Below are 23,071 nucleotides of genomic sequence, written 5' to 3'. Positions count from 1 at the left end.
GGGCTGTGGCTGTGTGGTGACCTCAGTGGCCATTCAAAGAATATTGTTGTAGTTGAGCAAATGGTGGCACTGCGGGACCTGATATAAAGGACTGATGTGCTTTGATCAGTCATGAAGGTCACTGAATAATAAGTCTGATCAGGAGCTCTGTTTCAAGTTTGTGGAGAAGTTCAAACAGATTCATTAGATTGAAAGGCTGCTTGGGTTTTTATTCAACATTAAAGTGGAATATTTCAAGAGCATTTGTTGTGGTTACCTCATCATAAGCAGTGGTGCTCCTGTGGCGATCACAGATGGCCTGAAACATGGACAGACTAGGTCCAAAACATCTGTAGAGCACTAGATTGGGGAAGGCAGCCATAGATCTTGGAGCTGAATAAAGATCTATGACTTAGTCAGGGGCTGAAGGACGTTCGTGGGAAGGGCATCCAGTCCTCACTTTAGCTTGACTTGTGTTGCAGGCAAATGACCACACAGGGCACAGTGGTTGCGAACAGGACATGTTCACTTGCTTTGCAAAGAACACCCCTATTATAAGCATATGGATGGAACAGTCCATACTAAGGGCCAATTAAAACAATTGGTGTCTTGAGGTAATACAGTCCTCTTTGAGATACTACTAGCCCTTTTCACTTTGGGGATGGCATCTAGGTTACATTTTGTGTCAGAATGTATCTTCAGCAAGCCCCCCAAAGTGGCCACCTCAACAACAACAAAAAAGGCCAACAGTCCTTCCAAGATTTCCTACCATGAACCCTCTGAATGCAAATTTGCCTAAACACGGTTGGGCGGGATTTAAGACTGGTCTTTGGGATGTCTAGGTTGCATTTGGGGGGCAGGGGGGACAAAACAAAGAGGTGGTGGGGAGATACTATGGAATGATAACCGCTTACCAGCAGGCGGTGAATCAACCATAAAGGAGAAAGTTTCAATATAATGCAATTGAAACAGAAGTTGAAAACCCCCATAGGGCTAAATAAAATAAGATTTTTTAAAAAAAGAGAGGGGGGGAAGCATATTGAAGACTACTAACAAAATCATTGAAATTAGCCTCAGCCATCAAAAGAAAATTGCATATCTAATAGCAGCAAGCACTAAAACCCTGAAAATCAACATAAAAAAATTAATTTGAAAATTAAAATTGTCACCAGAATATGAGAAAGGGTGTTGGAGAGTGAGGAGGAGGTAAAATAATTTCTGGCCCACTGTTTTTACCAGAGCTCACAGTCACTCCAGAGCATTTTGGGATGACCTATGGGCTTTGGCACCAACAATCCCCAAATCAGTACGAAGAGATATATGCTGGCTTAAAAAAACATAATGCCATTCTACTTATTTATTTTGCACTTTTAAACCATCCAATAACCCAACTGTGTTTGTGCAGGATGGGGCAGGGGGACTTTAGCGTAACTTTTCTTACAGAGCTATGCTTGGATTAACTGACCTTATCAGAGGATTTAAATGCTTGTTAAAAACTCACCTCTTCTTCTATGGTCAAATAGATCTTCCTCCTCAACCTTTTCTCTCCACTCTCCTTCCCTTATGTAGCATGTCTTTTTAGTCTGTAAGCCTGAGGGCAGGACCACTCTGAGCTTCTTCAGATGGGCATTGTATCACACACTCGCGACTGGCCACTCATGGATCTTCATGGGTCATTTTGATGATGTAGTGATCCTCCTGCACGTCTCCTGCTCTATTTCCCAGTTTTAGCATTGTAAATTAATCCATAGAAAAGCCGATTATTTTGAAGTAAGAATGTATTTCCTACCATGCACAGGGAAGTTGTGCTATAAATGCCCACTAGAGGGCACTGCTCCCATTTATCTGTATGGATCACATGGTCTCTGTTCTCTTCCCAAGTGTAATTACAACTCACTCCCAATGCGGGGGGAAACAGGAAGCAAGAGCAACAGTAAACAACAGTAAGGAAACACGATTTCCCCCCACTCTGTCTTTGCCACAGTAGGCACTTGGGCGGTTATTATTATTATTATTATTATTATTATTATTATTATTATTATTATTATTATTATTAAACTCTGGCCAACTCCAAAATCTCAAAACTTTATAGAAAGCCATAAACTTTTCTAAAAACTATTGCTGCAGTTTAACTAAATATAAATTTAATAATGTCTGGAATATTATCTGGAAGCAAAGTACAAATGTCCTTCTTATCACAGATCATAAATTCACTTTTTCATTAAGGTGCAACCAAAGTTGTTTTTCTAATTGTTATGCTTGTACATGTATTAATCACTTGTTTGGTTAGTATTCCTTTTCTTGGACAACTTTAATCAGGGCAATGATCTGTTTGACAGCTAGACAGGTAGTTAGACAAGGAAAGACCCTTTAACACGATGTAACTCCTGTGGACCAATTAATCTTTCTATAATTTGTGTATTCTAACAGATGGATGAAACTCAAAGCAAGCATTGGACCAAAGGCATAAATCAGCTTGTGACATTGTTTTCTTTCAAGCGGTAGCCAGAGACATTAATACCATTTTACAAGTCAGCCAAAAGAATGATAAACTCAGAACTGTGATTGTACTAAGTGATCTATAGATTTCAGAACATTATCAATGCACAAGTATTTACCTTGATTTAAATGGGGAAGGATTTAAGAACCATTAAAAACTGATGTAGCCTTACCAATGTGGCACTGTGTGCTCCAAGAGCTTTTCAACCGAACAGAAGGTGAATAGAGATACTGACAGCCATTTCCTAGTTGTAACATATCACTATGTGGAAGTATCCACAAGTTAGTTGATGGGTTGATCTGGTATGATGTTATGGAATGTCCATAAACATTCTAATTACTCAGGGAAAAAAGGCTGTCAGCAGCAATATTTCATCATCTGTTTCTGCATCTTAAACTTCACAGAGACCACATGGCAGGAGAGGCTATGTGGACAGGATAAGGACTGGAAAGTTAACTGGAAGAGATCCCAGAAGAAAGGGACTGAAAGCCCAGAAAGGGCAAATTCTCTTCTCTGAATCCCAGTAATGAATTGAAGGGTTAATCTACACCTACAGCCATTTCGCAATGGAGGAGGGATAATTGCAAGGTTTCCTGCTTCTGGGATCGCTGCTCACAGGGCACACATGAGGAAGGTTTCCCATAAGTAAAGAAGAGCTGTTGTGGGAGGACGTGTGCCCCATGACAGTGGTTCTGAATGGGGATGGGGAGAAATGGGTGGGACTGGACAGATGGGTACAGGGACAGATTTTTTTTTAATAACTCCTCTTAGATGTGCACCAACGTGGGGTGGGGTGGGGATAGGTACTGTGTCGAAGATGCGTTCCTGCACATCAATAAGTTTGTGTAAAAAAGGGGGGGAAAGGAGCACTTGGCAATGAAACACGCTGATGCCCATGCACATTCCTGACAGTGGATTGGCTGTCCACTGGGCCAGGAGCTCACGCTGAACAGCAACAGCTTTGCGAAGGGGCCACACAGCAGCCACAGACTTCAGAATTGTAGCGAGAGAGCCAGAAAAGCCGCTACAAATTCAGTCAGCAATATCCCGGGAAAACTGAGCAGTCATCCCGAGATCACGCAGGAGTACAGTAGATTAACGTCACGTGGCCCTTGAAGGGATGACTGTGATATTGTTCTGTAATAAACATCTGGTGTAGACACAGCCAACAATAACCTTTAAGATGTGGGAAGTTAAGGTAGGTAAGATGGTCACTCCCAATTACGTGATATATACCATATTTCTTCAATTCTAAGACACACTTTTCCCCCCATATAAACATCTCTAAAAACGGGGTGCATCTTAGAATCGCGGGTGTGTCTTAGGTGTTTTTTTTTCTGTTGGTGGTACTGAAATTAGTGTGCGTCTTACAATCGATGGTGTCTTACAATCAAAGAAATACGGTATATAAGATTCTCCATGTACTGTAGCTTTCTAATATAAAATCTACTATTTCATATGTTTGAGGGGATAGAAACTTTTTTTAAAATGGGAAATTTCCCCCCAAGTTAATTTATTGTCTTTTGCATTAGCAAAATCATTAACATCTCAGTTTGTGATTTTTAGGTGACTTTTACATATGCAGAGACTTCAAAAATATATTTGGCCCAGATTATTTTTTACCCAAGCCAGCTGAATAAACGTTCCAAAAAGCCCTTGGGATTTAGTGCGTTCAGATGAAATAAACCCCAAACCTGTTATTTTGTTGTCAACATAACAATAAAAGAAAAGTTGCATTTTCTCTTGGGAAGAGAGAGAAATTCGGTTAAATTCACGGTTAAATTCACTGAAATGGCACATTGTTTAAACTATTTTAATTGTTTTTACTGCTTTTAAATTATATATTGTTTTAACTTTGTTCAAGGTTTAATTTGTTTTTAGCTGTGTATATTTATTGCTTTATACTGTATGCTTTTATCTGTACACCGCCCTGAGATCTTAATGATATAGGGCGGGATACAAATGTTTTAAATAAATAAATAAATAAATAAATAAGGAATTTAATCCGGCTGTAGTAACTGACTATTTAGGTAATCTAGCTGGTCCCTCCCCTAGGACATACAAGCTGGGATCTGAACTCACTCTGCAGCCCGACACCCATATCCACTATGCAATACCAGCTGTTAAAACAAGCCCTTGTTTGCAGGCTTACAATCTGGGAAGACAGAAAGCTGCCTTAATCAGGCCATTGGTCTAGTTAGCCCAGTATTGTCAACATGGCCGGCAGCAGCTCTTCAGGGTTTCAGGCAGGATTCTTTCTGTTCCCTATCAGGAGAAGCCAGGGAGCAGAGTGGGGTCTTTCTGCGTGCAAAGTATGTGCTCTACCACACTGAGCTACAGCCCCTCTTAATTACTTGGGCTTGGGGAACAACCAATTGCCCTAAATACAAAGACCCAAAACAAGAGGGGTGGCAGTTGAATGATGCCCGAGGCACAGGTGTGGTAGGCGGATATGAGCCACTACAAAAAGACTTTAATTGCAGCCCAGCAAGCCCAATGAGCACACAAGCAAAAATTCACAGCTTTATCGAAGCCACATTTCCAAACCAATTGCCACCATTTGATTTGCTAATTTGAAATAATGGCAGAAGCATCCTAACTTGCTATGCAGTTGTTAGCAGACTTGAGTGAGAGAAACCACATCTCTTCTAATCCTCTGCAAAGCAATAGGATGAGGGCCAGACATTACTTTAATTCCATACCTAGCAGGAACAATGTTTTCATTTCCACCCCACCCTCTAGAGTAGACTCAGGACTCCTGATCCAGACCAAGACCATAGCGTGGCATTAGGGAGGCTTTTGATGTTTGGATTCGGGACTCTGCATCTACTGTAGAGTAAAAAGGAAATGGAAAAATAAGATGTTGTAACTGTTACATACAGATTTAACATAATGTCTGTTTTGGCCCTGAGAACAGGAGAGTAGCTCAAATAAGTGAATTGTGTTTTCAGTGTGTTTTGTTTAAAGAAAACACAGCTCTGTTTTCATCTTACATTTTCTTGGATGCAAATTCAGCAGGGTGGGGGGGACCTGAGATCGCTGCGTGTGTGTTTGTGTGTGTGTGAAACAATGAAATAAAGACTATATCTTTGGGAGTAATTTAAACAGAGATGTTTTTCATAACTTGAACTGCACTTCCCCAAAGATAAATTAACTAACTAGCTGTAAGCCAGATTCATCTCAATATAGAAGTAAAATAACGATCTGCTCAATTTCAGTTAACAAGCAAAGCCTTTCATTTTACTGAGGCTTTGCTCCAGCTCTGAATATGGAGTCTCCACCATTGTAAAATTTCAAAGCATAAATACAAAATACAACCTGCAAAATGCAGATTCAGCATGTAAATTATAACAGCCAATGTCCCCCCCTTTTTACTGTTTACCATAAAATATTCTTTGCTAGGAGAGCCAAACTTAGATGTCATGGAACGTGGCTTCCTCCCAAATAAGCATTAAATATATAAGATGAAGAACTGCAGTTTCTCCATACACCCTAATCCAACTATAAGCTTCCATGTATTATCAAGAAACATCTCAATAGGGAGAGTTGTTTATTAAAACCCACACAAACACTAGCCTTGTAATTTAATCTCAAAATAAATCAAAGATACAAGCATCAGTGCAGCTGGCTGAGCCTTAGAGGGGTCTTCTCCAATTGGGATGGAGCAAGGTGATCAGTCTGGAGGCGTTTATGATTCCTGAGGTTCAGATGGACAAAAACGCTCATGAACATGAATACGAAAGCATGCTAGTCTTAACATGTATTCTTAATGCCCACCATCCCTTCCACCAATCATATTGAAAAACACAGGTTGCTTACCTGTAACTGCAGTTCTTCGAGTGGTCATCTGTGCATTGACACATTATGGGCTCTGAACCTGCGTGGACTTGGAAACTTCTATAGCTAGGAGTGTGGTTTTGGCAGGGACCCCTCCCCCACCGTCATACTGTGCATGTCTAGAGGAGTTCCTGCCCATCTCCTCCGTTCCTGGAGACTGGCTTGCTGGCCTCGAGGTCGAGGAGAGGGAATCTCTATCACTAGTGGCAAGGTAAGTCAACATTGAAGAGGGGACGGTGGGAGGGTTGTGTGAATGCACAGATAACCACTCAAAGAACTGCAGTTACAGGTAAGCAACCTGTATTTCTTCTTCATGGTCTCTGTGCATCACACATTGTGGGAGATTAGTAAGCTGACTTACCAGAGGAAGGTAGGTGTCACTTGATTGCTAGTGCAATATCGAGGACAGCACAGCACAGCCGAAGTTGCAGTCCTGTCTTTCCCTGTATCGAGACGGTAATGAGTAATGAATGTGGATGATCTCAACCACGTGGCAGTCCGGAAGAGTTCAGGTAGAGATACTTCTCGTGCGAAGGCTGTTGACATCGACACCACTCATGTGTAGTGCGCTGTTATTGGGCTGGGAAGCCTGAGTTTGTGGGCTAATTCGATGGTGTGAACTATCCAGGAGGTGAATCTTTGGGATGAGACTGGCTGACCCTTTTTTGTCCCTCTGTAGCACTCAAATAGTCTTTGTGAGTTATGGAAATCAGCTGTTTGATGTCTGTAGAACGCTGTGTGAAGCATTTTTTTCCAGAGGCGAAGAAGACGAAGGAAAGAAGATAGATAAAATAATGTCTTGGTTAACATGAAATTCAGATATTACCTTGGGTAAGAAGGAAATATCAGGATAGAGGACCACTTTATCTTTATGGAATATGAGGAATGCAACATCGGCACAAAGGGTGCAGAGCTCACCGGATCTCCTGGCCATTATGATGGCAACGAGGAAGGCCACTTTCCATGTAAGTAATCTTAGGTGGGTCATGGCGAGGGGTTCAAAGGGCCTTGATAAGAGAACCGTGAGCACCACCAAAAGACTCCACTGTGGGATGCAGGTCCGGATTGGGGCAGCGAGGTTGTGTATCTCCTTTTGGAATTGTCTCATAAGAGGATGGGGAAATGGGGCATGTCCATCAACAACAGATTTATAAGCTGTTATTGCTGCCAGACAGACCTTCAAGAAAGGTTTGAAACCCTTTTGGAAGAGAAAATGTAGGAAGGACCGGATTCCAATGGTGGAGGCTATTTGTGGGTTGATATTCCAGAGTCAAGCAAAGTGGCTTTCTAGATGCTATGGGGATGTTACATATTTTCTCCAGTATGGGTGGAAGGTCCGCCAAATCCTCCATGCAGTGAGGTGGAGAGTTTGGATATCGGGATGGCAGAGTTCCACTGTGTCTCTTTAGCAATGTTGGAGAGAGGGGAAGCCGGGTGTATTTCCCTTTGGCCATCTTGAGTAGGGGACAGATCACATTTGGCAGGGCCACCACAGGGTAAGGAGTATGCAGTCTGTATGGTCCATGTGTATTTTCCAAAGTACATGGGGTATCAGAGGAGCCGGAGGGAATATGTAATAAAGGGTGTGTGACCATCAAATCTGAAATGCCTCCCTGAGGGAGTGATAACCGATGACCGTTCTCGAGCAATACTGAGGACAGGGTTGCTAGGGAACATGGCTGGGAGGGTGCTGTTGCACTATGTCCTGCTTGTTGGTCCCTGGCCGATGGCTGGTTGGCCACTGTGTGATCAATGTGCTGGACTAGATGGACCCTTGGTGTGATCCAGCATGGCACTTCTTATGTTCTTAGAGTGAGATTTGTTGAGTCATGAAGAGATCCACTTTGGGCTGACTCCAAAGTTCTAGGGTGTTCATGTGGAGGTGAAGGGCAATCAGTGGCCATAGACCCTACATCCACAGATGGTCGCAGGGAGCACCCCAGATCTTCTGGGAGGCATCCATTATTAAGACCCAGGAAGGAGGAAGGGGGGTGAACAGTAGGGCATGCAATAGGTTGCTGGGATTGGTCCACTACTGAAGACAGTCGATGATGTTAGTAGGTAGCCAAATGCGGAAACATCTTGCGTTGACCTGGGGCAGAAATTGCCTGAGGTGGAGTAGGCTCCATAGTTAATTTCCTTGGATTGACAGCTCAAAGAGTCTGTTCCCAAAGGACGGCTATGAGGCGGTTGGAACAATTACACCTGGTTTGTTTTGAAAATCTCATACAATGAGCGTAACCCTTAACGATATGTCCTCCTCCCAGACAAATTAGGCACAAAGCATGACCATCAGCTGGAGGTGGCTTACTGCCACAATGCGCACATTTCCTGAATGGTGCTTTCAGTGCCATGCACTCAGGGAGCAAGGCCCAAAATGCCCAGTTGGGAGAATAGAAAGGGAAAAAATAAGTTTTTTTGTTGGTAGAAGAATAGGAGAGAAAAAGAAGAAAAAGAAGGAAGAAAATTTTTGAAGGAAGAAACACTCTGGAGGAAAATATCATTCCATTGATCAGAGAGAAGCTTCATGAGACACGTCCAGCAAGGCAGTCGAAAGAGAATTGAGATGGGTGTGAACTCCTCCAGACATGTGCAGTACGATGGTGGAGGAGGGGTTCCCACTGAAACCACGCTTCTAGCTATAGAAGTTTCTGAGTCGTGGTTCCACACAGACGCAGAGCCCATAATGTGTGATGCACAGAGACCATGAAGAAGTAAGGTTTCATCACCCATCTCATAATTTGGGTAAGTTCCAGTTTGGTTGTTACAGAATATGATGGAATGTTGGTACTTGAGCATCATTTCCTTGTGTCAGAGAGATCGCACTGACACAACTACTCTATGCCCAGCTTCTGTTGTTTTGCTTCATTATTCTGAGAGAATGGGCTTCTTCTTCCAAAGATGGTGCTCCTTTGCACCATAATAGCTGAGAGTTGCAGATTGACTGCTGAGTAACAACATGCATCCCTTGCTGTGGAAGGAGGCTGAAACATAATAGGTCCTGCATATATGGCTCCACCACTAGAAAGTCCCATAGAGAGAGGGTGTTGTGCAAACTTAGCCTCATTTATATTTTCAACAGGGCCCCAACTGCAACCATGGCAAAAGCCTGCCAGGGCGGGGGATGTTTGCAGTGCTGGGAAGAGGTGATGCTATCCACCTGCTCCACTTGGAGGCAAGAGCTTACTGCTAAAAGGTCTCATGGTAAACTGGAAGGCTTTTTGAATATTGCAAGACACTGATAGAAGAACTCTTGCAATGGCCAGGATTTCTAAACAATGACAAGCTGTGGGCCGATTAGACTCGAGAGATGTTTGGAGTAGGCCTCTCCCTATGTTGTCAGGACTCAGTTGTGGGCAGCAGGTTGCACAAGCCACACACACACCCCTAGAATAACTGACTTACCCTGGGCTTTGACTGGTTGCCCTTTGGTGGCATGGAAGAGGTGTGTCCCCCACCCACCCCCATCATCATGATTGGCTAAGGATCGGGCAACCATCTGTCAGCTGGACAACCATCTGTCAGGGATGCTTTAAGGCAGATTCCTGCACTGAGCAGGGGGTTGGACTCGATGGCCTTATAGGCCCCTTCCAACTCTACTATTCTGAGATCCTATTATCTTTTCTGCTTTCCTTGAGATAACCTCTGTATAGATTAGGAATAGTTCCTAATTAAAATTACACTAATACATGTCACACAACTTGGCCTAATGCACAGTAGGGGAGGGGAGAAGCCCAATGGGTTTGTGGGAGTTGTGAAGTTGTCCTAATGCTCTTGGTGCAAGTTCACAGGGAACTCATCAGAGTTGGGGCAGCTCATGTAATTCAGCATAAATTTGAGCCATTGAGCTTGGGAGATAATTGCAAATAGCCAAACCAGTTCCTTTTCTTCAGCCCTTTCTTCATTTTAGATCTGCTCGGCCTCAAATGTGGTATCAATGGGCACCAATGTGCTTCAACAAAAATTGATGTTTTGTGTATATTGGACATCACAGAGCCTTCTTAAGAAAAAGCTGGCTAGGTCCGCCAGACAATGGTGATAAGACAAGGACAATGCCTCATTGAGGCCTATGATGTCCTGTAGTGGATTCTTTTCTTTCTTTCTTTTTGGAAGTCAACGGTCGTCTAAATTTTGGTCTTGAATAATCTGTGATAATTGTGGATGTCCATGTGCTTTTAAATTTCATCCGTGCCATGGGAATTAACAGAGGGACAGCAAAAGTGGATATAGAAAAGTCTGTACTTGTACAGTTCCTTTACCCAAGGAACTGGTGTAGCTATCTACAATTGTCTCTCAGGCTTACAGTTGCAAAGAGACTTCTATTTCAAGCTCAGAAGGATCAACACCCACCACCTATCATTCAGTGGACTGAAGACTTTACTGCTCTTGCTACATTTGAATGTATCTCCTACAGCTGTCTGTTCTTCATTCTTTTCTTTTCTTTTGTAGCTTTTCTTATATATATATATAAAAAAACACCAATTAACCCATTTACAAATCTCTGGTCCTCCTCATTTTATCTTTTTAAGGTTTTCTTTTAATTAAAAAACAACTGGGAGATTGGCATGCTGAAAAGTGAAGTGCTATCTACCCTCCAGCGCCATTTCATTCCCAAGAATGTGCAAATGTGGACCCCAGAGGCATTCTTAGAAAATAAAAATGATGTCTCAGAGGGTTAGAGTCATGGAGACCAGTGGCTTAGATCCCATCTAAGAGTGGCTTAGACCCCATCTCTCTTTTGTACGTAGTTTCTGAGCGAAATTTCTGTATCTGAGCCTCAACAGTTTCCATTCTGTAGAATGGGTATTGGGAGCAGAAAACTTTGAGTTCAAGGGAATGGTTTTGTGTTTTGGAGCTTGGATCCATCTCTGCCTTGTATCTGGGTTCTTGGGAAAGTTGTCTTTATTTCACTCTTAGTAGACAGCCTTCAGGGGAAATGTTTTTGACTGGCCACGACAGCCATTTTGTGATGGTACCCATGATACTCTCAGCATTCCAAATGTGACTCAGACAATGTGAACCCTTGCACTAGGCCATCTTGGGTGCATCTTCTCCCATGCATAGAGGTTGCGCTTCTTCCAAACTAGTTTAACATTCTCAAAAGTATTTTTTAAAACTCTAAATTTAATAGTAGACATTTCTTTTCTTTTTTTACAGTCCAACAGGGAAGAGATGTCATCACCTACTAAATGAATGGGTTTTTTTAAACTTAATGTGTAGTGTAGAAACACCACCCAGCTCCTGGACTGTGGCACATATAAAGTTGCCTTCTGTCCATATAGGCCAGTTCTGTCTATTTTGACTGGTAGTAGTAGCACATCAAGGCTGAGGTCTTTCCCCAGCTCTACTGCTACAATTCCCTTTAAATGGAGATGCCAAAGGCTGACCTTTGGAACTCCTGTGTGCAAAAGCATGCAATCTGCTTCTGAATTACGGTAGTTCCTCTTAAGGTTTAAAAAAACAAGGAGTGCAAGCACTTCAGACATTAGAACTTATAGATCTATAACATGTACCCAACTCCAAACGTTTATTGCTCAATCCACAGATCATTGCAACACATACAAACTTAAAATTTTACAATACTGTTTACACAGAAATCACTAAGTGACACAGCCCCCCCCCCCCCCCCGGTTCCTGCCAATGCTGGTTTACACTTTGCTCTTTTTCCTCAAGCCTATTGAGGGCAGGGGCGGGGCGGGGTGGAGGGGCGTGGGGAGGAAGAGAAAAAAAATGTAATGGATTGACTAGAGGGCTATCAACATTTCTTTAGAATCTTTCCATTAAGCAGCTTAAAACATTGCCTCGTCTTTGACAAACACAAGAATATATCCAGAAATCGCACTTCATTTTTCCTAGATGGAGATCAAATACCTCCCCAAATCCCACCAAGATGACCAGGCTTATGTTTATACTCTATGTCAGGCCTCTGATCCAGACAATACAAATAAAGACTTCATATGTTTTACTTTGTCTGGTATTCTGCTCTCAACCCACTTCGCTACACCTCCTGTGAGTTCCAAGGACAATGACATCCAATGATTTAAAAAGCCCAATGTTGCAATGATGCAAATGAAGTATGTTTCTCCTCAATAGCAGGCATGCTAATATTAAGCTCTCTTAGAACAATACATCCCATGCTATAAATAAATTGAATCAAGATTTCAAAGCTCTAAATGTGGTCATTCTTTATTCATTTCAGAGGTATGTCAATCAGGATACGAAATTCTATCCAGTAGCTAGACAAAACAAACCTGAATTGGTAACATCTTAGACTTGGACTCTGGTAAGCCTTTGAGACCAAACAGTTTGAATAAACCGCTTATTTCAACAGCTGACATGACACTTTCCACCCTACACATATACATACTACACATACACACAAAGTCAATTGGTTAGCTGGAAATGTTCCTGTTTGAAACTGCAATCCATGTCAACCTAAATAAATATGAAGTGGGGTAGGAAATACAAATTGGCTGCAAAGCAAAGCCAAATTTTACTATCTGCTATTTGAGGAAAATTCCAACTTTAACGTTTGTGCTTAAGCTATCTGGGAGACGTTTAAGGTATCCAGGAGGCAGGTTATTATATAAAATGCTTTGCATGGTCCAAGTGTCTGGTGGTATTGTGGGGGGGACCCTATGTTATGCTAGGCTACAACTTTGTTTCATGGAGAAACTCTTTCATCATCTGTGTATTAAAAGTTGTGTAATTGCAAACAAGTTTAATCTGAAAAATGGATATGGCCCTGACAACATTTTGTTCCTTTCAGTCATCTGTCATATTAATAAAAGTACAGGTAGCACGAGAACCCTTCTGTTTTGAGGAAGACCTGAGGTGCTGCTGGATGTACCAATGAATACATTTGATTCTAAATGACAAGCCAATCCTTTGCTCATCATTAACACACAAGGTTAAAATTCAGGATTTCCTGTACTAGTTCTAATGAAAGGAAGGACAATATGGAAAATAATCAAACATCAGAGCAGAGATATATTTTCACTCCACAGTTTTATTTCAAGCATCACTTTTTAGCCTGTATAATTTATATATTTTTCATTCTCGCTCAGGTATTCTGACAATATATGCAAAAGTACATCTGTATATATATAGTCATACTCCTTTATTGAAATATAATTCACAAGAATATAGATATTTATCATAATTTTTCAAAGTGTGTGGTCCCACGTTTGAATCTTGGCTGGCCAAAGAAACTGCCTGCTGCTTCTCAACACACAAATGGGTAGTAAGTTTTTGAAACTTCTAAATGCACTACAGTAATGTTCACTGTTAAAACAACATTCCTGGCAACTCCTATGCCTGTGCAAAGGGAGCACGCCTGCTAAAGGAGATCAATACAAAAAAGGGGGGAAAAGTTCACTGAATTGTACACATTGAGCTTCTAGGAGAGTTAACTGTTCTTGTCACGGGCTCCTGGCTATAGTTTACAATATCCGCCTTCACTACACTCTGTCAAAAAAGAGAGAGGGAGAGAAAAGAAAAACAGTTGAGGTTATAGCAGAGAATCCGAAGGAAACACTGTTCCAAAGTGCTAGTAAAACATCTCACATGTTGATGACTGGACTGTGAAATATGGAGCATTAAAAAGAGCTAGTCAGAATGAATATATACCATAGTGCTCTTTTCTAAGAAATCATGCATGAAAATTTTGGTATAGCAACTAGTCACACTGAGCACTTTTATAAATAATGATTATAATAGCATGTACCAAATCCAATTTTAAATACTGATTTCTTAATTTCAAATGAGGGGGAAATGGGTTCCAGCTCATAAGATTTTCTACCAGGTTACATATGTACTGGTACTGTTCTAGATGTTTGTGAGGTTTAATTTTAGACCCCCAAAAATTGGGCTTTTGAGCAGTATAGGATGACACACACCACACAAAAACCCTCTATTTGTCATGTTTTGATTTTTCCACCCCACACTTTTGTGGTTCAGATATGCTTCTGTTTTAAACCTATTTTTTTCTTCACTGCATGGTTCAAGTCAATCAGGGATCATAAAGAAATACTGATGCCACATAGCCAGAACTGGCTGTGTGATGTCATCACTGGGGGCAAATAAAGCCTTCCCATCACTCTATAGTCTGAAGGATACCCCAATGCCATGTGGTTCTCCTGTGTTGCCAGTGCTACACAAGAATTTCACTTCAATCTAGCTTTAGATTCATATAGCTGTGCATGACTAGTTGGAGCAGAATGGGATGGGGACGTGCTTTCAGATGTACATCCCTATCCACATTTTACTCCAACTAGTCAGATTCATTCTTCTCTCCAACATTTATCTCCTTGCAAGCTATGTTGTACACTTTAGCTAAGGAGTCTGAAAACTCACTGGAAAACAGGAGTAGGGCAAAAATGTTTCTGAAATCCCTATATTAACATACTAGTTATCTAAAAGAACAGAACAGTATGTTCTTTCATGAGAATAGCTTTTTTTTTCTTACTGAAGTTTGATGGTGGAAAACAGAAGAACAGTATCTATGAATACTTTCACAGTATCTATGTACACAAGTTCTGAAAAACAGTTTAAACAGTTCAAGCAGAAGTACATGGATTCAAGCTGATTAGATCTCAATGACCACACCATAATTTTAAAGACTACTGTTATACTGAAACAGGAATGCCTATTTTTGAAAACCTCCAAGAATATCTTAAGCCTTTCAAAAAGACATTCCAGAAGATCATATAGACAGAAGTCATTTAGGGCACAATCCTATGAATATTTAGACAGAAAAAAGTCCTAAGTTGGCTGGGGACTGCAGGGAATTGTAGGTGTTGTTTTTTCTGTCCAAACATGCATAGGATTGCATCCTTAAAGATATAAAACATTCTAACAACTCAGTCCTATCATCTTCTTCAATTGCTGTAGCACAAGCAGAGGCCTGAAACACAACAGCTAAAGGTATCATCCTGTTTGAGGTGAGCTATCTCCCTTGCTGCTAAAAGTGAAGGGGAAACTCCTGTGACATGGTTCCTAATTGATGCCAGGCTGTATGGATTTTAGAAGATGTGGGCTTGCTTCATGCTCTTGGGACAACAGCAAAAATGCCATGCTCAGCATATAAGGGCTCCCCTCCACACAATGTTAAAGAAGTACTATCAATGAGTTACTGCTGCGTAATACCTTTGCTCTTGAGTTAGATGTCCCAATTCTTCAACAAGGGACCTGAATCAAATGGCCAGGCAATAAGCTTCTCACATGCAATGAGACTTCCAGGTCCCTCCTTCCAAAAATGGTTCCTCCACGCAACCAGTGAAGTCATCCCTGAAACTCAGCAGAGCTTCCAATCTAGCACATCAATTGCTATGGGAAGCTGCAAAAGTTTATTCCCCATAAGCCCTCTTGAAATCAATGGGTCATGACTAACTTAAGCTCCAATGAATTCCACCTAAAATTCTCTGGTTTCATGCTGAGAACATTAGATTGCTTCATCTTTGCAAATATACAAATCAGAATGACACACAGTATCTCAGTGACTATTTCATGTGAATGAAATAGTAATAGTTTGTTTGTTTTTAAAGTGCTGGATCTTTTTACTGTACTACCTGAACTATTGCACTGAACAGACTTTACTCTGACAGTTGGCAATGCTGTGTTGTTGATTATCTTCTTCAGGATACTTCACTAGTTCTGCCCTGACAACATGCTGCAGTCATGTGTCAAAGAGTAGACAGAGCAAGGAGGCAAATGAAAAAAACAAAGAAAGAGACATAGATCAACTATTAGAAAAGGAGAAATGATCAACACAAATGAATAGGAGCAACAAACAAAAGCCATAATATTTCAGACACCATGCAGAGCGTTTAGCATGCCCACTTATAAGGTATATACTATTATTGCTTTATTACATGAGAAGAATCTCTTAAGAGACCCTTGCCCTCACATTCATAGTGAAGAGCTGGTTGGGCAAACTTCACCGTTGACACCAATCCTGGGCTAGTCACCTTTTCCAGTGTAGAGTGCCAGGCATAAATGGGAAATCAACACAGCACTAGCATATCTGAGTGTGCATGCATGCGTGCAAGAACATGCATTTGACTGTAGTGTTCAGAAATGCATTAAATGCATTTCAATGTTTTTATTAACTCACAAAGCCCGAGCCTATTACAGCAACCAATGAAAGTTACTTCATTGGCCCTGTTCAGACAATATTCAGCGCTTGGCTTCTCTTCCCAATTTTATCTCATGGCTATCTCTGTACACAGGCTCATGATCCAATGTTTTAAGTTCAAATGTTATTGGGACTATTCTAAATTTCAGAAGTGAGAGATGAGCCTAAATAGAATTTGTAATACCAAGAAAATGAGCCTGCGTCCCACTCTGTGACTGGATTTAAAGCTTGCTGGCTCTGTGAAGATGAGTTACTACAGCTTCATGCTACTGCTTTGTATATGCCTGGCTGCAGTTATCATAGTTCAATTATATTTAGTATTTTTAAAAAATTAAGAATCTAAAGCAAAACCACATTCAAAAGCAAAACATTCCTTTATTTTTCTTTTCTCTGAGAAGTCACAGAGGGCTTGAAAACATTTTGTTTTCTTAACTTTTCCATAAAAGGACTTTTTTTGGAAGTAGATCTAATAAGACTGTTAGGGAGGTAAATGTATTTAGTATTGTAGCCAAATCCTTTTTGTCGCTTTACACAACATGTATATATTTAAGTGCTTTTATCTATTCATGTAACCTAATTCAAAAATATATCAATCAGCAGGCTAAGGCATAACTGTACACAAAATACATTAGAAGAATGATTAATCCCCAATGATTTCTAAGTCCCACTGAAACCAGTGTAACATGGTTGGATCATGTCCTAGATTTTTTTTAAAAAAAAGTAAAACACAAATTACTATAGATTATTGCATTATATAAATATCTATATTAAACAAGGCTGATAATAGAGGTAGATGGCACAGAGTTTGAATTTATGAGGTCCTGATGTTCTATGCTTGCCTTTTGACTGCTCAACATTATATTATCAATAGACAAGAGTTATAATTCACTGGCCTCCAGGCTTCATGGTATTATGAGAAGAGCTCAAAACCGGGACGATGTTAGCAGAAGAGAAGTGTTATCTGTTCTTAAACATTGTTATCTGACCTCACAGGACTTAAATTTCTGTGAAGCATGCTTGCCCTTGAAGTTAAGAGAGAATTCTTAGACTCAGTGAGAAATTAACTGTTCCTGAAAATGCTGGTTACACTCCTATGTTGTATACAATAATTAGGCTAGTGACCCCTGTTTAAGCCATCACATGGCACAAGACTAAAACAATTTGGACTTTTAAAAATGTAATCTCAATTAGCAAAGAAAAAGCATTACCTTTCTGGTACAACGGACATATCTTGAGAAACGCACAAAATGTCCCCCCAGAGCTTCAGCTTCAGCCTGTAACCATATTCTGGGGTTGGCTGATTTGATAGACAAGTCTACTTTATTCATGCCAGATATCTTATTTAATTTCAAATTAACAAACAAAACACCTCCACGTTTCTATCACTGTTCTTGTGTTTTATTGGTTTAATTTTATATTCTATGTCACCTTGAAATTTTTTGTTGTTGTTGATTATTTAACACAGTTATATTTTTTATTGTTTAACACTGTTATATTTTATATTTTAACTGGTTTTATATTATGGTATTATGTTGTATTTTTAGGATCTTAATCCTTAGAGTTTTGGCTATTGGGCTGTACAGAAATGTAACAACTGATATGAAATCCAAACAGGATGAATAATGGCATATAAATGTTTTAGTGTATAAATAAATAAGGCATGGAAATGAGTTAAAATACCAGCCAACAATGGACCTCAGGAACAGGGGATAAGAAATTCCTGTCCTCTGCGTTTGCTTTAAATCTACGCAGTTACATAAGGAACAGAGTCCTTTCCAGCCCGTTCTATAATACACAACATTTTATGTATTAAAATAGTTCTGCATGCCCAAAAAGGTTTTAAACTTGTATTTCTCAATGAGCTGCCCCACATGCTGCATGGCAACCCCCCTTTTTAATTGAGGGAAGCTTCAAAAGCTTTCTGTAACATGGCATGTGGGGGGTGTCTGCCAATCAAAGGGGGGATCTAAAATTCCACTGGCCACACCAAAGCCTTGGATCTTTGGATCAGAACATAAGAAGCTGGATCAGACCAAAGACCCATCTGGCTCAGCATCCTGTTTTCCCCAGTAGTCAAGCAGATAGAATAAAGGCACTAATCTTCTCCCATTATTGCTCTCAGCAACTGGTATTTAGTGGCCTCTTAATCTGGAGGTTCCATACAGCCATTTTGGATAGACTTGACCTTCATGAATTTGTTTTAGGCCTTTTAAAGCCATCTAAGCTAGTGGCCATCACTGCAATTTATGAAGTGAATTCCATAAACTATGTGTTGTGTGAAGTTCTTCCTTTTGTCTGCCTTTTTCATTGAATGACCTCAAGTTGTAGTATTATGAGCTATCTTTAGCCCTATTCAGGCACTCTCCTTACAATGCAGAAGCAATGCATGAGGAAAGGGAGTGCTTCAGCCCTGCCTCTCTCGATGGTCACACTGCCACCCGCTACTTGTGGAAGGTGTATGGCCTGGTGGCTTGCAAAACCATGGCTGCCTGCAAAGGCTTCTGGGTGAATGGCTTTTCTGCCTTTAAGCTAGCAAACTGTTATTTTAGTCTGTACCAGTCAGCAACATTTCTTTGTTATGGGAAAGATGAGTCAAAAGTACATCCACAGTGAGCTCATGAGAGAAACCCAGGTGTCTTATCTTGAGACCCTAACTTGCTAACATTCCAAGTTAGTTCAGTCGAAAGGCGGATCATAACAGCCTGAGAAACCCAATTAGTGGCCTTGCCCATGCCAAAGAACTGCCAAGTAATGCCTTGTTTATTGCAGCCTGTAACCAAATGCTGTAGATTCTTATGATGAGAAGAGCTACTTTGTTATGAATCCACATGTATGACTGATCACTCTCTGAAGTTGGCAGCAATGACAAGTTCAGTTATACTATAACTGCCCTTGTGCCCAGGGGGTGGTCGTCTAGATTTCGCCCAATAGTCTTCTGTGCAGGAAGCTTTCACAGCCTAGTCCACCTTTATGTAGAAGATGCCTGATGTGCTGAAAAGTTATTCTAATAAAGCCTGTCTCCTTGTAAGTAATCTACTGAGCCTGAAATACTTTGTTGCCCTGGCAACCCTGAAAGAATTTGAAACTCACAGCAGCTTGGAACAGAAGGCAACTATTTGAAGAGAGGAGCCTCATCTAGCTGTGGAGGCTCTCCATGCAATTAAGAACCCCCATAGATAGAGGAGGCTCTCTTCTTCACAAAGCTGCCCTCCACGCACACAGTATGGTGAGAGCAACAACGGAGGGGGCGGGGCTACTACACTTCTCCTCATCACATATTTAAATAAACTGCTTAGGGAATGCCTGAATAGGGCTACTATGTTATAGTTAATATCTAAACTTGGTGACTGTCAGCAATCCCAGGCAAATTTTATTTATGCCCAAAAAACTCAGATGCACTGCTGAATTTTGGACATTCACTACAAGGTATTTTTGACACAGGAAAGCATTAAAATGTGATTTTTCATCTACAAGCTGAAATGATATGGTGTACAGTCAGACTTCTAAGTAAAGACCATAAGAACGCAACCTTGCCTAATCTTGAAGTAAAATATATTATGAATGCAAACGTTTCAAAGAAAATATGTCTGCAAGTAAAAGCAATGTGCTCAGAACTATCACCTGTGATTGCTCTATTTCCGCTTTGTTTAATTTGACATCAAGGAGGTCAGCCGCAATTCTTTGAAAACACAGGAAGACCTATAAAAAAAGGAAAGGCTTAATTGATTAGAAACAGACATCCTAAAGTTACTACAAATACAGCAAAAACATTTCCTGACTATAAACAAAGAGATGCAAGGGGAAAATACAACCTGTGCAAGAGAACTCTGAAATACTTGTTCGATAAATTTCATGCCAGCAACTTTAACAATGTTCTCTTACGTAATAATGCAGTTATTTTGGAATAAACACTAAGTTGAATTCTAAGCTGACATCTCATTTAGTTAAGACTTCAGAGCATTTGGCCAAAAATAACCTCTCACACAGAGAGTTAATAATTCTGGTTATTATTAACCAGAATAATTTGTCATTAGCCATTTGTCATTTATTTTAAAAAAATGCATTTACAGATCAGGGAATTCAGGCTTCAGAAAGTCACGAAAAGATAATTCTGCTTCACAACACAGGCAGACCAATGCTGGACAGCTTACATTCAATATTATTTAAATCCTGCAAGCAGCCGGAACTGCTTGCTGTACTACTTAAATGAACATAGAAAGAAAATAATTTGTTATTGGGAAGGAAGGGGGGAAGGAAACCAGATAAAGACCTTCCAGTAAAAATCCCCAATATATGTTCATTCAAAAACAACAACGTTAATTCAGAGTTGTTGCTCCTCATGAAGAAAAGGAGTCTGACGTCTATTACGCAGCTGTTCTCCATAGGAGCCAGAAGGCGAGACATGCCAGAACTTTGGCAGGGACATTGCAAAGGGGTCTTTTGCATCAGCCCTTTACTTTCTCACTTATTACTCAGATTTATATGCTGCTTCCTACGGAAGTCTCAAAGCAGTGAACATAAAATGGGATCAAAACAACAATAAACATAATAATCAAACACAACAGAAAATTAATCAACAGTGTGAAGTGTGACCCAGCACACTCTACTGTGTGAATCAAAGTATAGAAGTGGGACACACACGTCAGGGAGAGCTTGTGTGAGGAGATGAGTTTGAAGAAGACGTCTGAACGCCAGAAGCGTGGGGGGCTGTCAATTGGTAAAGTGTTCCAAAGGGTGGGTGCGGCAACACTAAATGCTCTACTGAAAGTACTCTTGAGGTGAACTTCAGGAGCATCTGGTACTCTTTGATGTAATCCCTCTGATGATTGCAGAGACTGGGCAGGGACATAAGGGGTGAGGCACTCCTTAAGGTAACCTGGTCCCAATTTGTCTAGGACTTTACATGTAAACAAGAACACCTTCACCTTGGCCCAGTATTGGCAACCAGTGCAGCTGTTTTAGCAAGAGTGTAGTTTGCAGTCAGAAAGAGGCTCCAGGCATTCTGTGCCAGCTCTAGCTCCAGACCAAGCCCAAGTGTGGCCCACATAGAGCCCATTACAAGAATCCAAGTTTGATGTTATCAATGCCTGTACCAGCGTGGCAAAGACGTCAGCTAAACTTTACCTGTGGGCTTGGTACAACTCTTTCTTTTGGAGGTAACACAGACTTCATAAAACCCCGTACGCAATAAAAATGGACATCTGCTTAAGATTGGAACACTGACCTGAGTGACACAGAGTTAACAAATTGAAAAAGTATGTTGCTCTCTAAAAAGTGACCAGAAAAGAGCAGGAAAATCCAGATATAAGGCTTATTTTTGTATATAAATTCCAGGAGTTTTGTTTTTATTTCTCTTTATTCAATGAATATGCTAATTAATAAGTTTAATCTTGTACTATAAATTATAGGATGCATTGGCTAGAACGATGGCTGATTTCCCACTGACTCTGAGTTGTTAACGTTTTCACTGATAAGGTCCGGTGAAGATTCATCCCTGGCTGGTAAAGGGCCTAGGAAAACCTTCTCCCCCACTTCCTGTGTAGGCTGGTAGGCTTCTAGTCCTGTTCCTTCTGTTTCAGAATCTGATTCCAGTTGATAACCTGAAACTCCTTCCCCCACCCTAAGGGAAACAGGCCTCATCACAACTACCACCATGCATTTTGTAAAAACACAGGGGGGCGTCACCCATCCAAACAGGAGGACTGTGAATTGGAAGGGTTGACCATCCACTGTGATCCAAAGGAATTGTTAGCTGAAATCTTCAATTGCAATATGAAAGTAAGTGTCCTTTAGGTCAACGGCTGCAAACCAATCTCCTTTTTTTCAACAAGGGAAGTATGGACAATAGTGTGGTCATTCAGAACTTCCTTGGGATGATGAATTCATTCACCCCTTGTAGGTTGAGGATCAGACGCAAGACCCCATCCTTTTTGGGGATGGTGATGTAATGGGAATAGAACTCTTTGTGCATCTCCTCCAGTGGGACCTATAGAATTGCTCCCGGGTCAAATAAGGTCTTGACTTCCAATATAAGCAGAAGTTGGTGTGATCTCGATGCCCGAAAAGGAGAGAGGCTGTTGAACTCTATTTTGTATCAGCGGCATAAAATAGAGAGGACCCAGGAGTCTGTGGTTATATCCTCCCAAGCCAGGAGAAAGGTACATAGCTGATGGCCAAACGTTACCAAAACCGAGGTGGTGTCCCTTAGTAGATTGAAGGAGTCAAAGATGCTGCTTCCTCTGCTGTTGAGGCCTTCAACGGGAGGACAGAAAATGAGAAGACTTACCAGAGGGTTTGGAGAAGGAAGCTACTGCTGCTTTGGTGATTCTGATGTGGTCGGTACTGCTGGAAGTGAGGCTGGCAGTACCAGCGTCATTGCTTGAAAGGCTGCTGTGGCTGGGAAAAACTCATCTTGCGGGCTGTTGTTTTTTGCCTTTTGTACCAAGTCCATGACCTCGTCAGTCTTAGAATTAAACCATTTGAGACCATCAAAAGGCAGGTCCTCAATATGAGCGCAGGCGTCCTGAGAAAACCCGCCAACCTCAGCCAAGCATGTCCCCGAAAAGCAACAGCTGAAACCATGGGCTTGGCATTGCAGTGTGCCTGGTGGCGAGCCATGT

General features: G+C 41.1%; 1 protein-coding gene across 3 annotated transcripts in view; it reads right to left on the bottom strand.

Moving 5' to 3' along the window:
* Window positions 1–13,305: 13,305 nt before the first annotated feature.
* The window catches only part of RAB28 (RAB28, member RAS oncogene family), a 90,998-nt gene continuing 81,232 nt past the window's right edge, over window positions 13,306–23,071 (bottom strand). The window contains exons 6-8 of one of the 3 annotated variants that reach the window (XM_063135576.1): window positions 20,073–20,150; window positions 15,886–15,986; window positions 13,706–13,783 (exon numbers count right to left, since the gene is read on the bottom strand). In XM_063135576.1, the coding sequence (XP_062991646.1) occupies window positions 15,891–15,986; window positions 20,073–20,150 (174 nt within the window). In that variant the 3' untranslated portion in view covers window positions 13,706–13,783; window positions 15,886–15,890. Of the gene's footprint in view, window positions 13,784–15,885; window positions 15,987–17,051; window positions 17,151–20,072; window positions 20,151–23,071 lie in introns of those variants that run through there. The other 2 variants (XM_063135578.1, XM_063135579.1) reach the window with 2 other exon arrangements.

The sequence above is a fragment of the Elgaria multicarinata genome, chromosome 10 (genome assembly GCF_023053635.1).
Source record: "Elgaria multicarinata webbii isolate HBS135686 ecotype San Diego chromosome 10, rElgMul1.1.pri, whole genome shotgun sequence".
In the NCBI taxonomy this organism is placed as follows: Eukaryota; Metazoa; Chordata; class Lepidosauria; order Squamata; family Anguidae; genus Elgaria; species Elgaria multicarinata.
The sequence above is the reverse complement of the archived record's forward strand: the minus strand, read 5'-3'. Positions and strand labels throughout refer to the sequence as shown.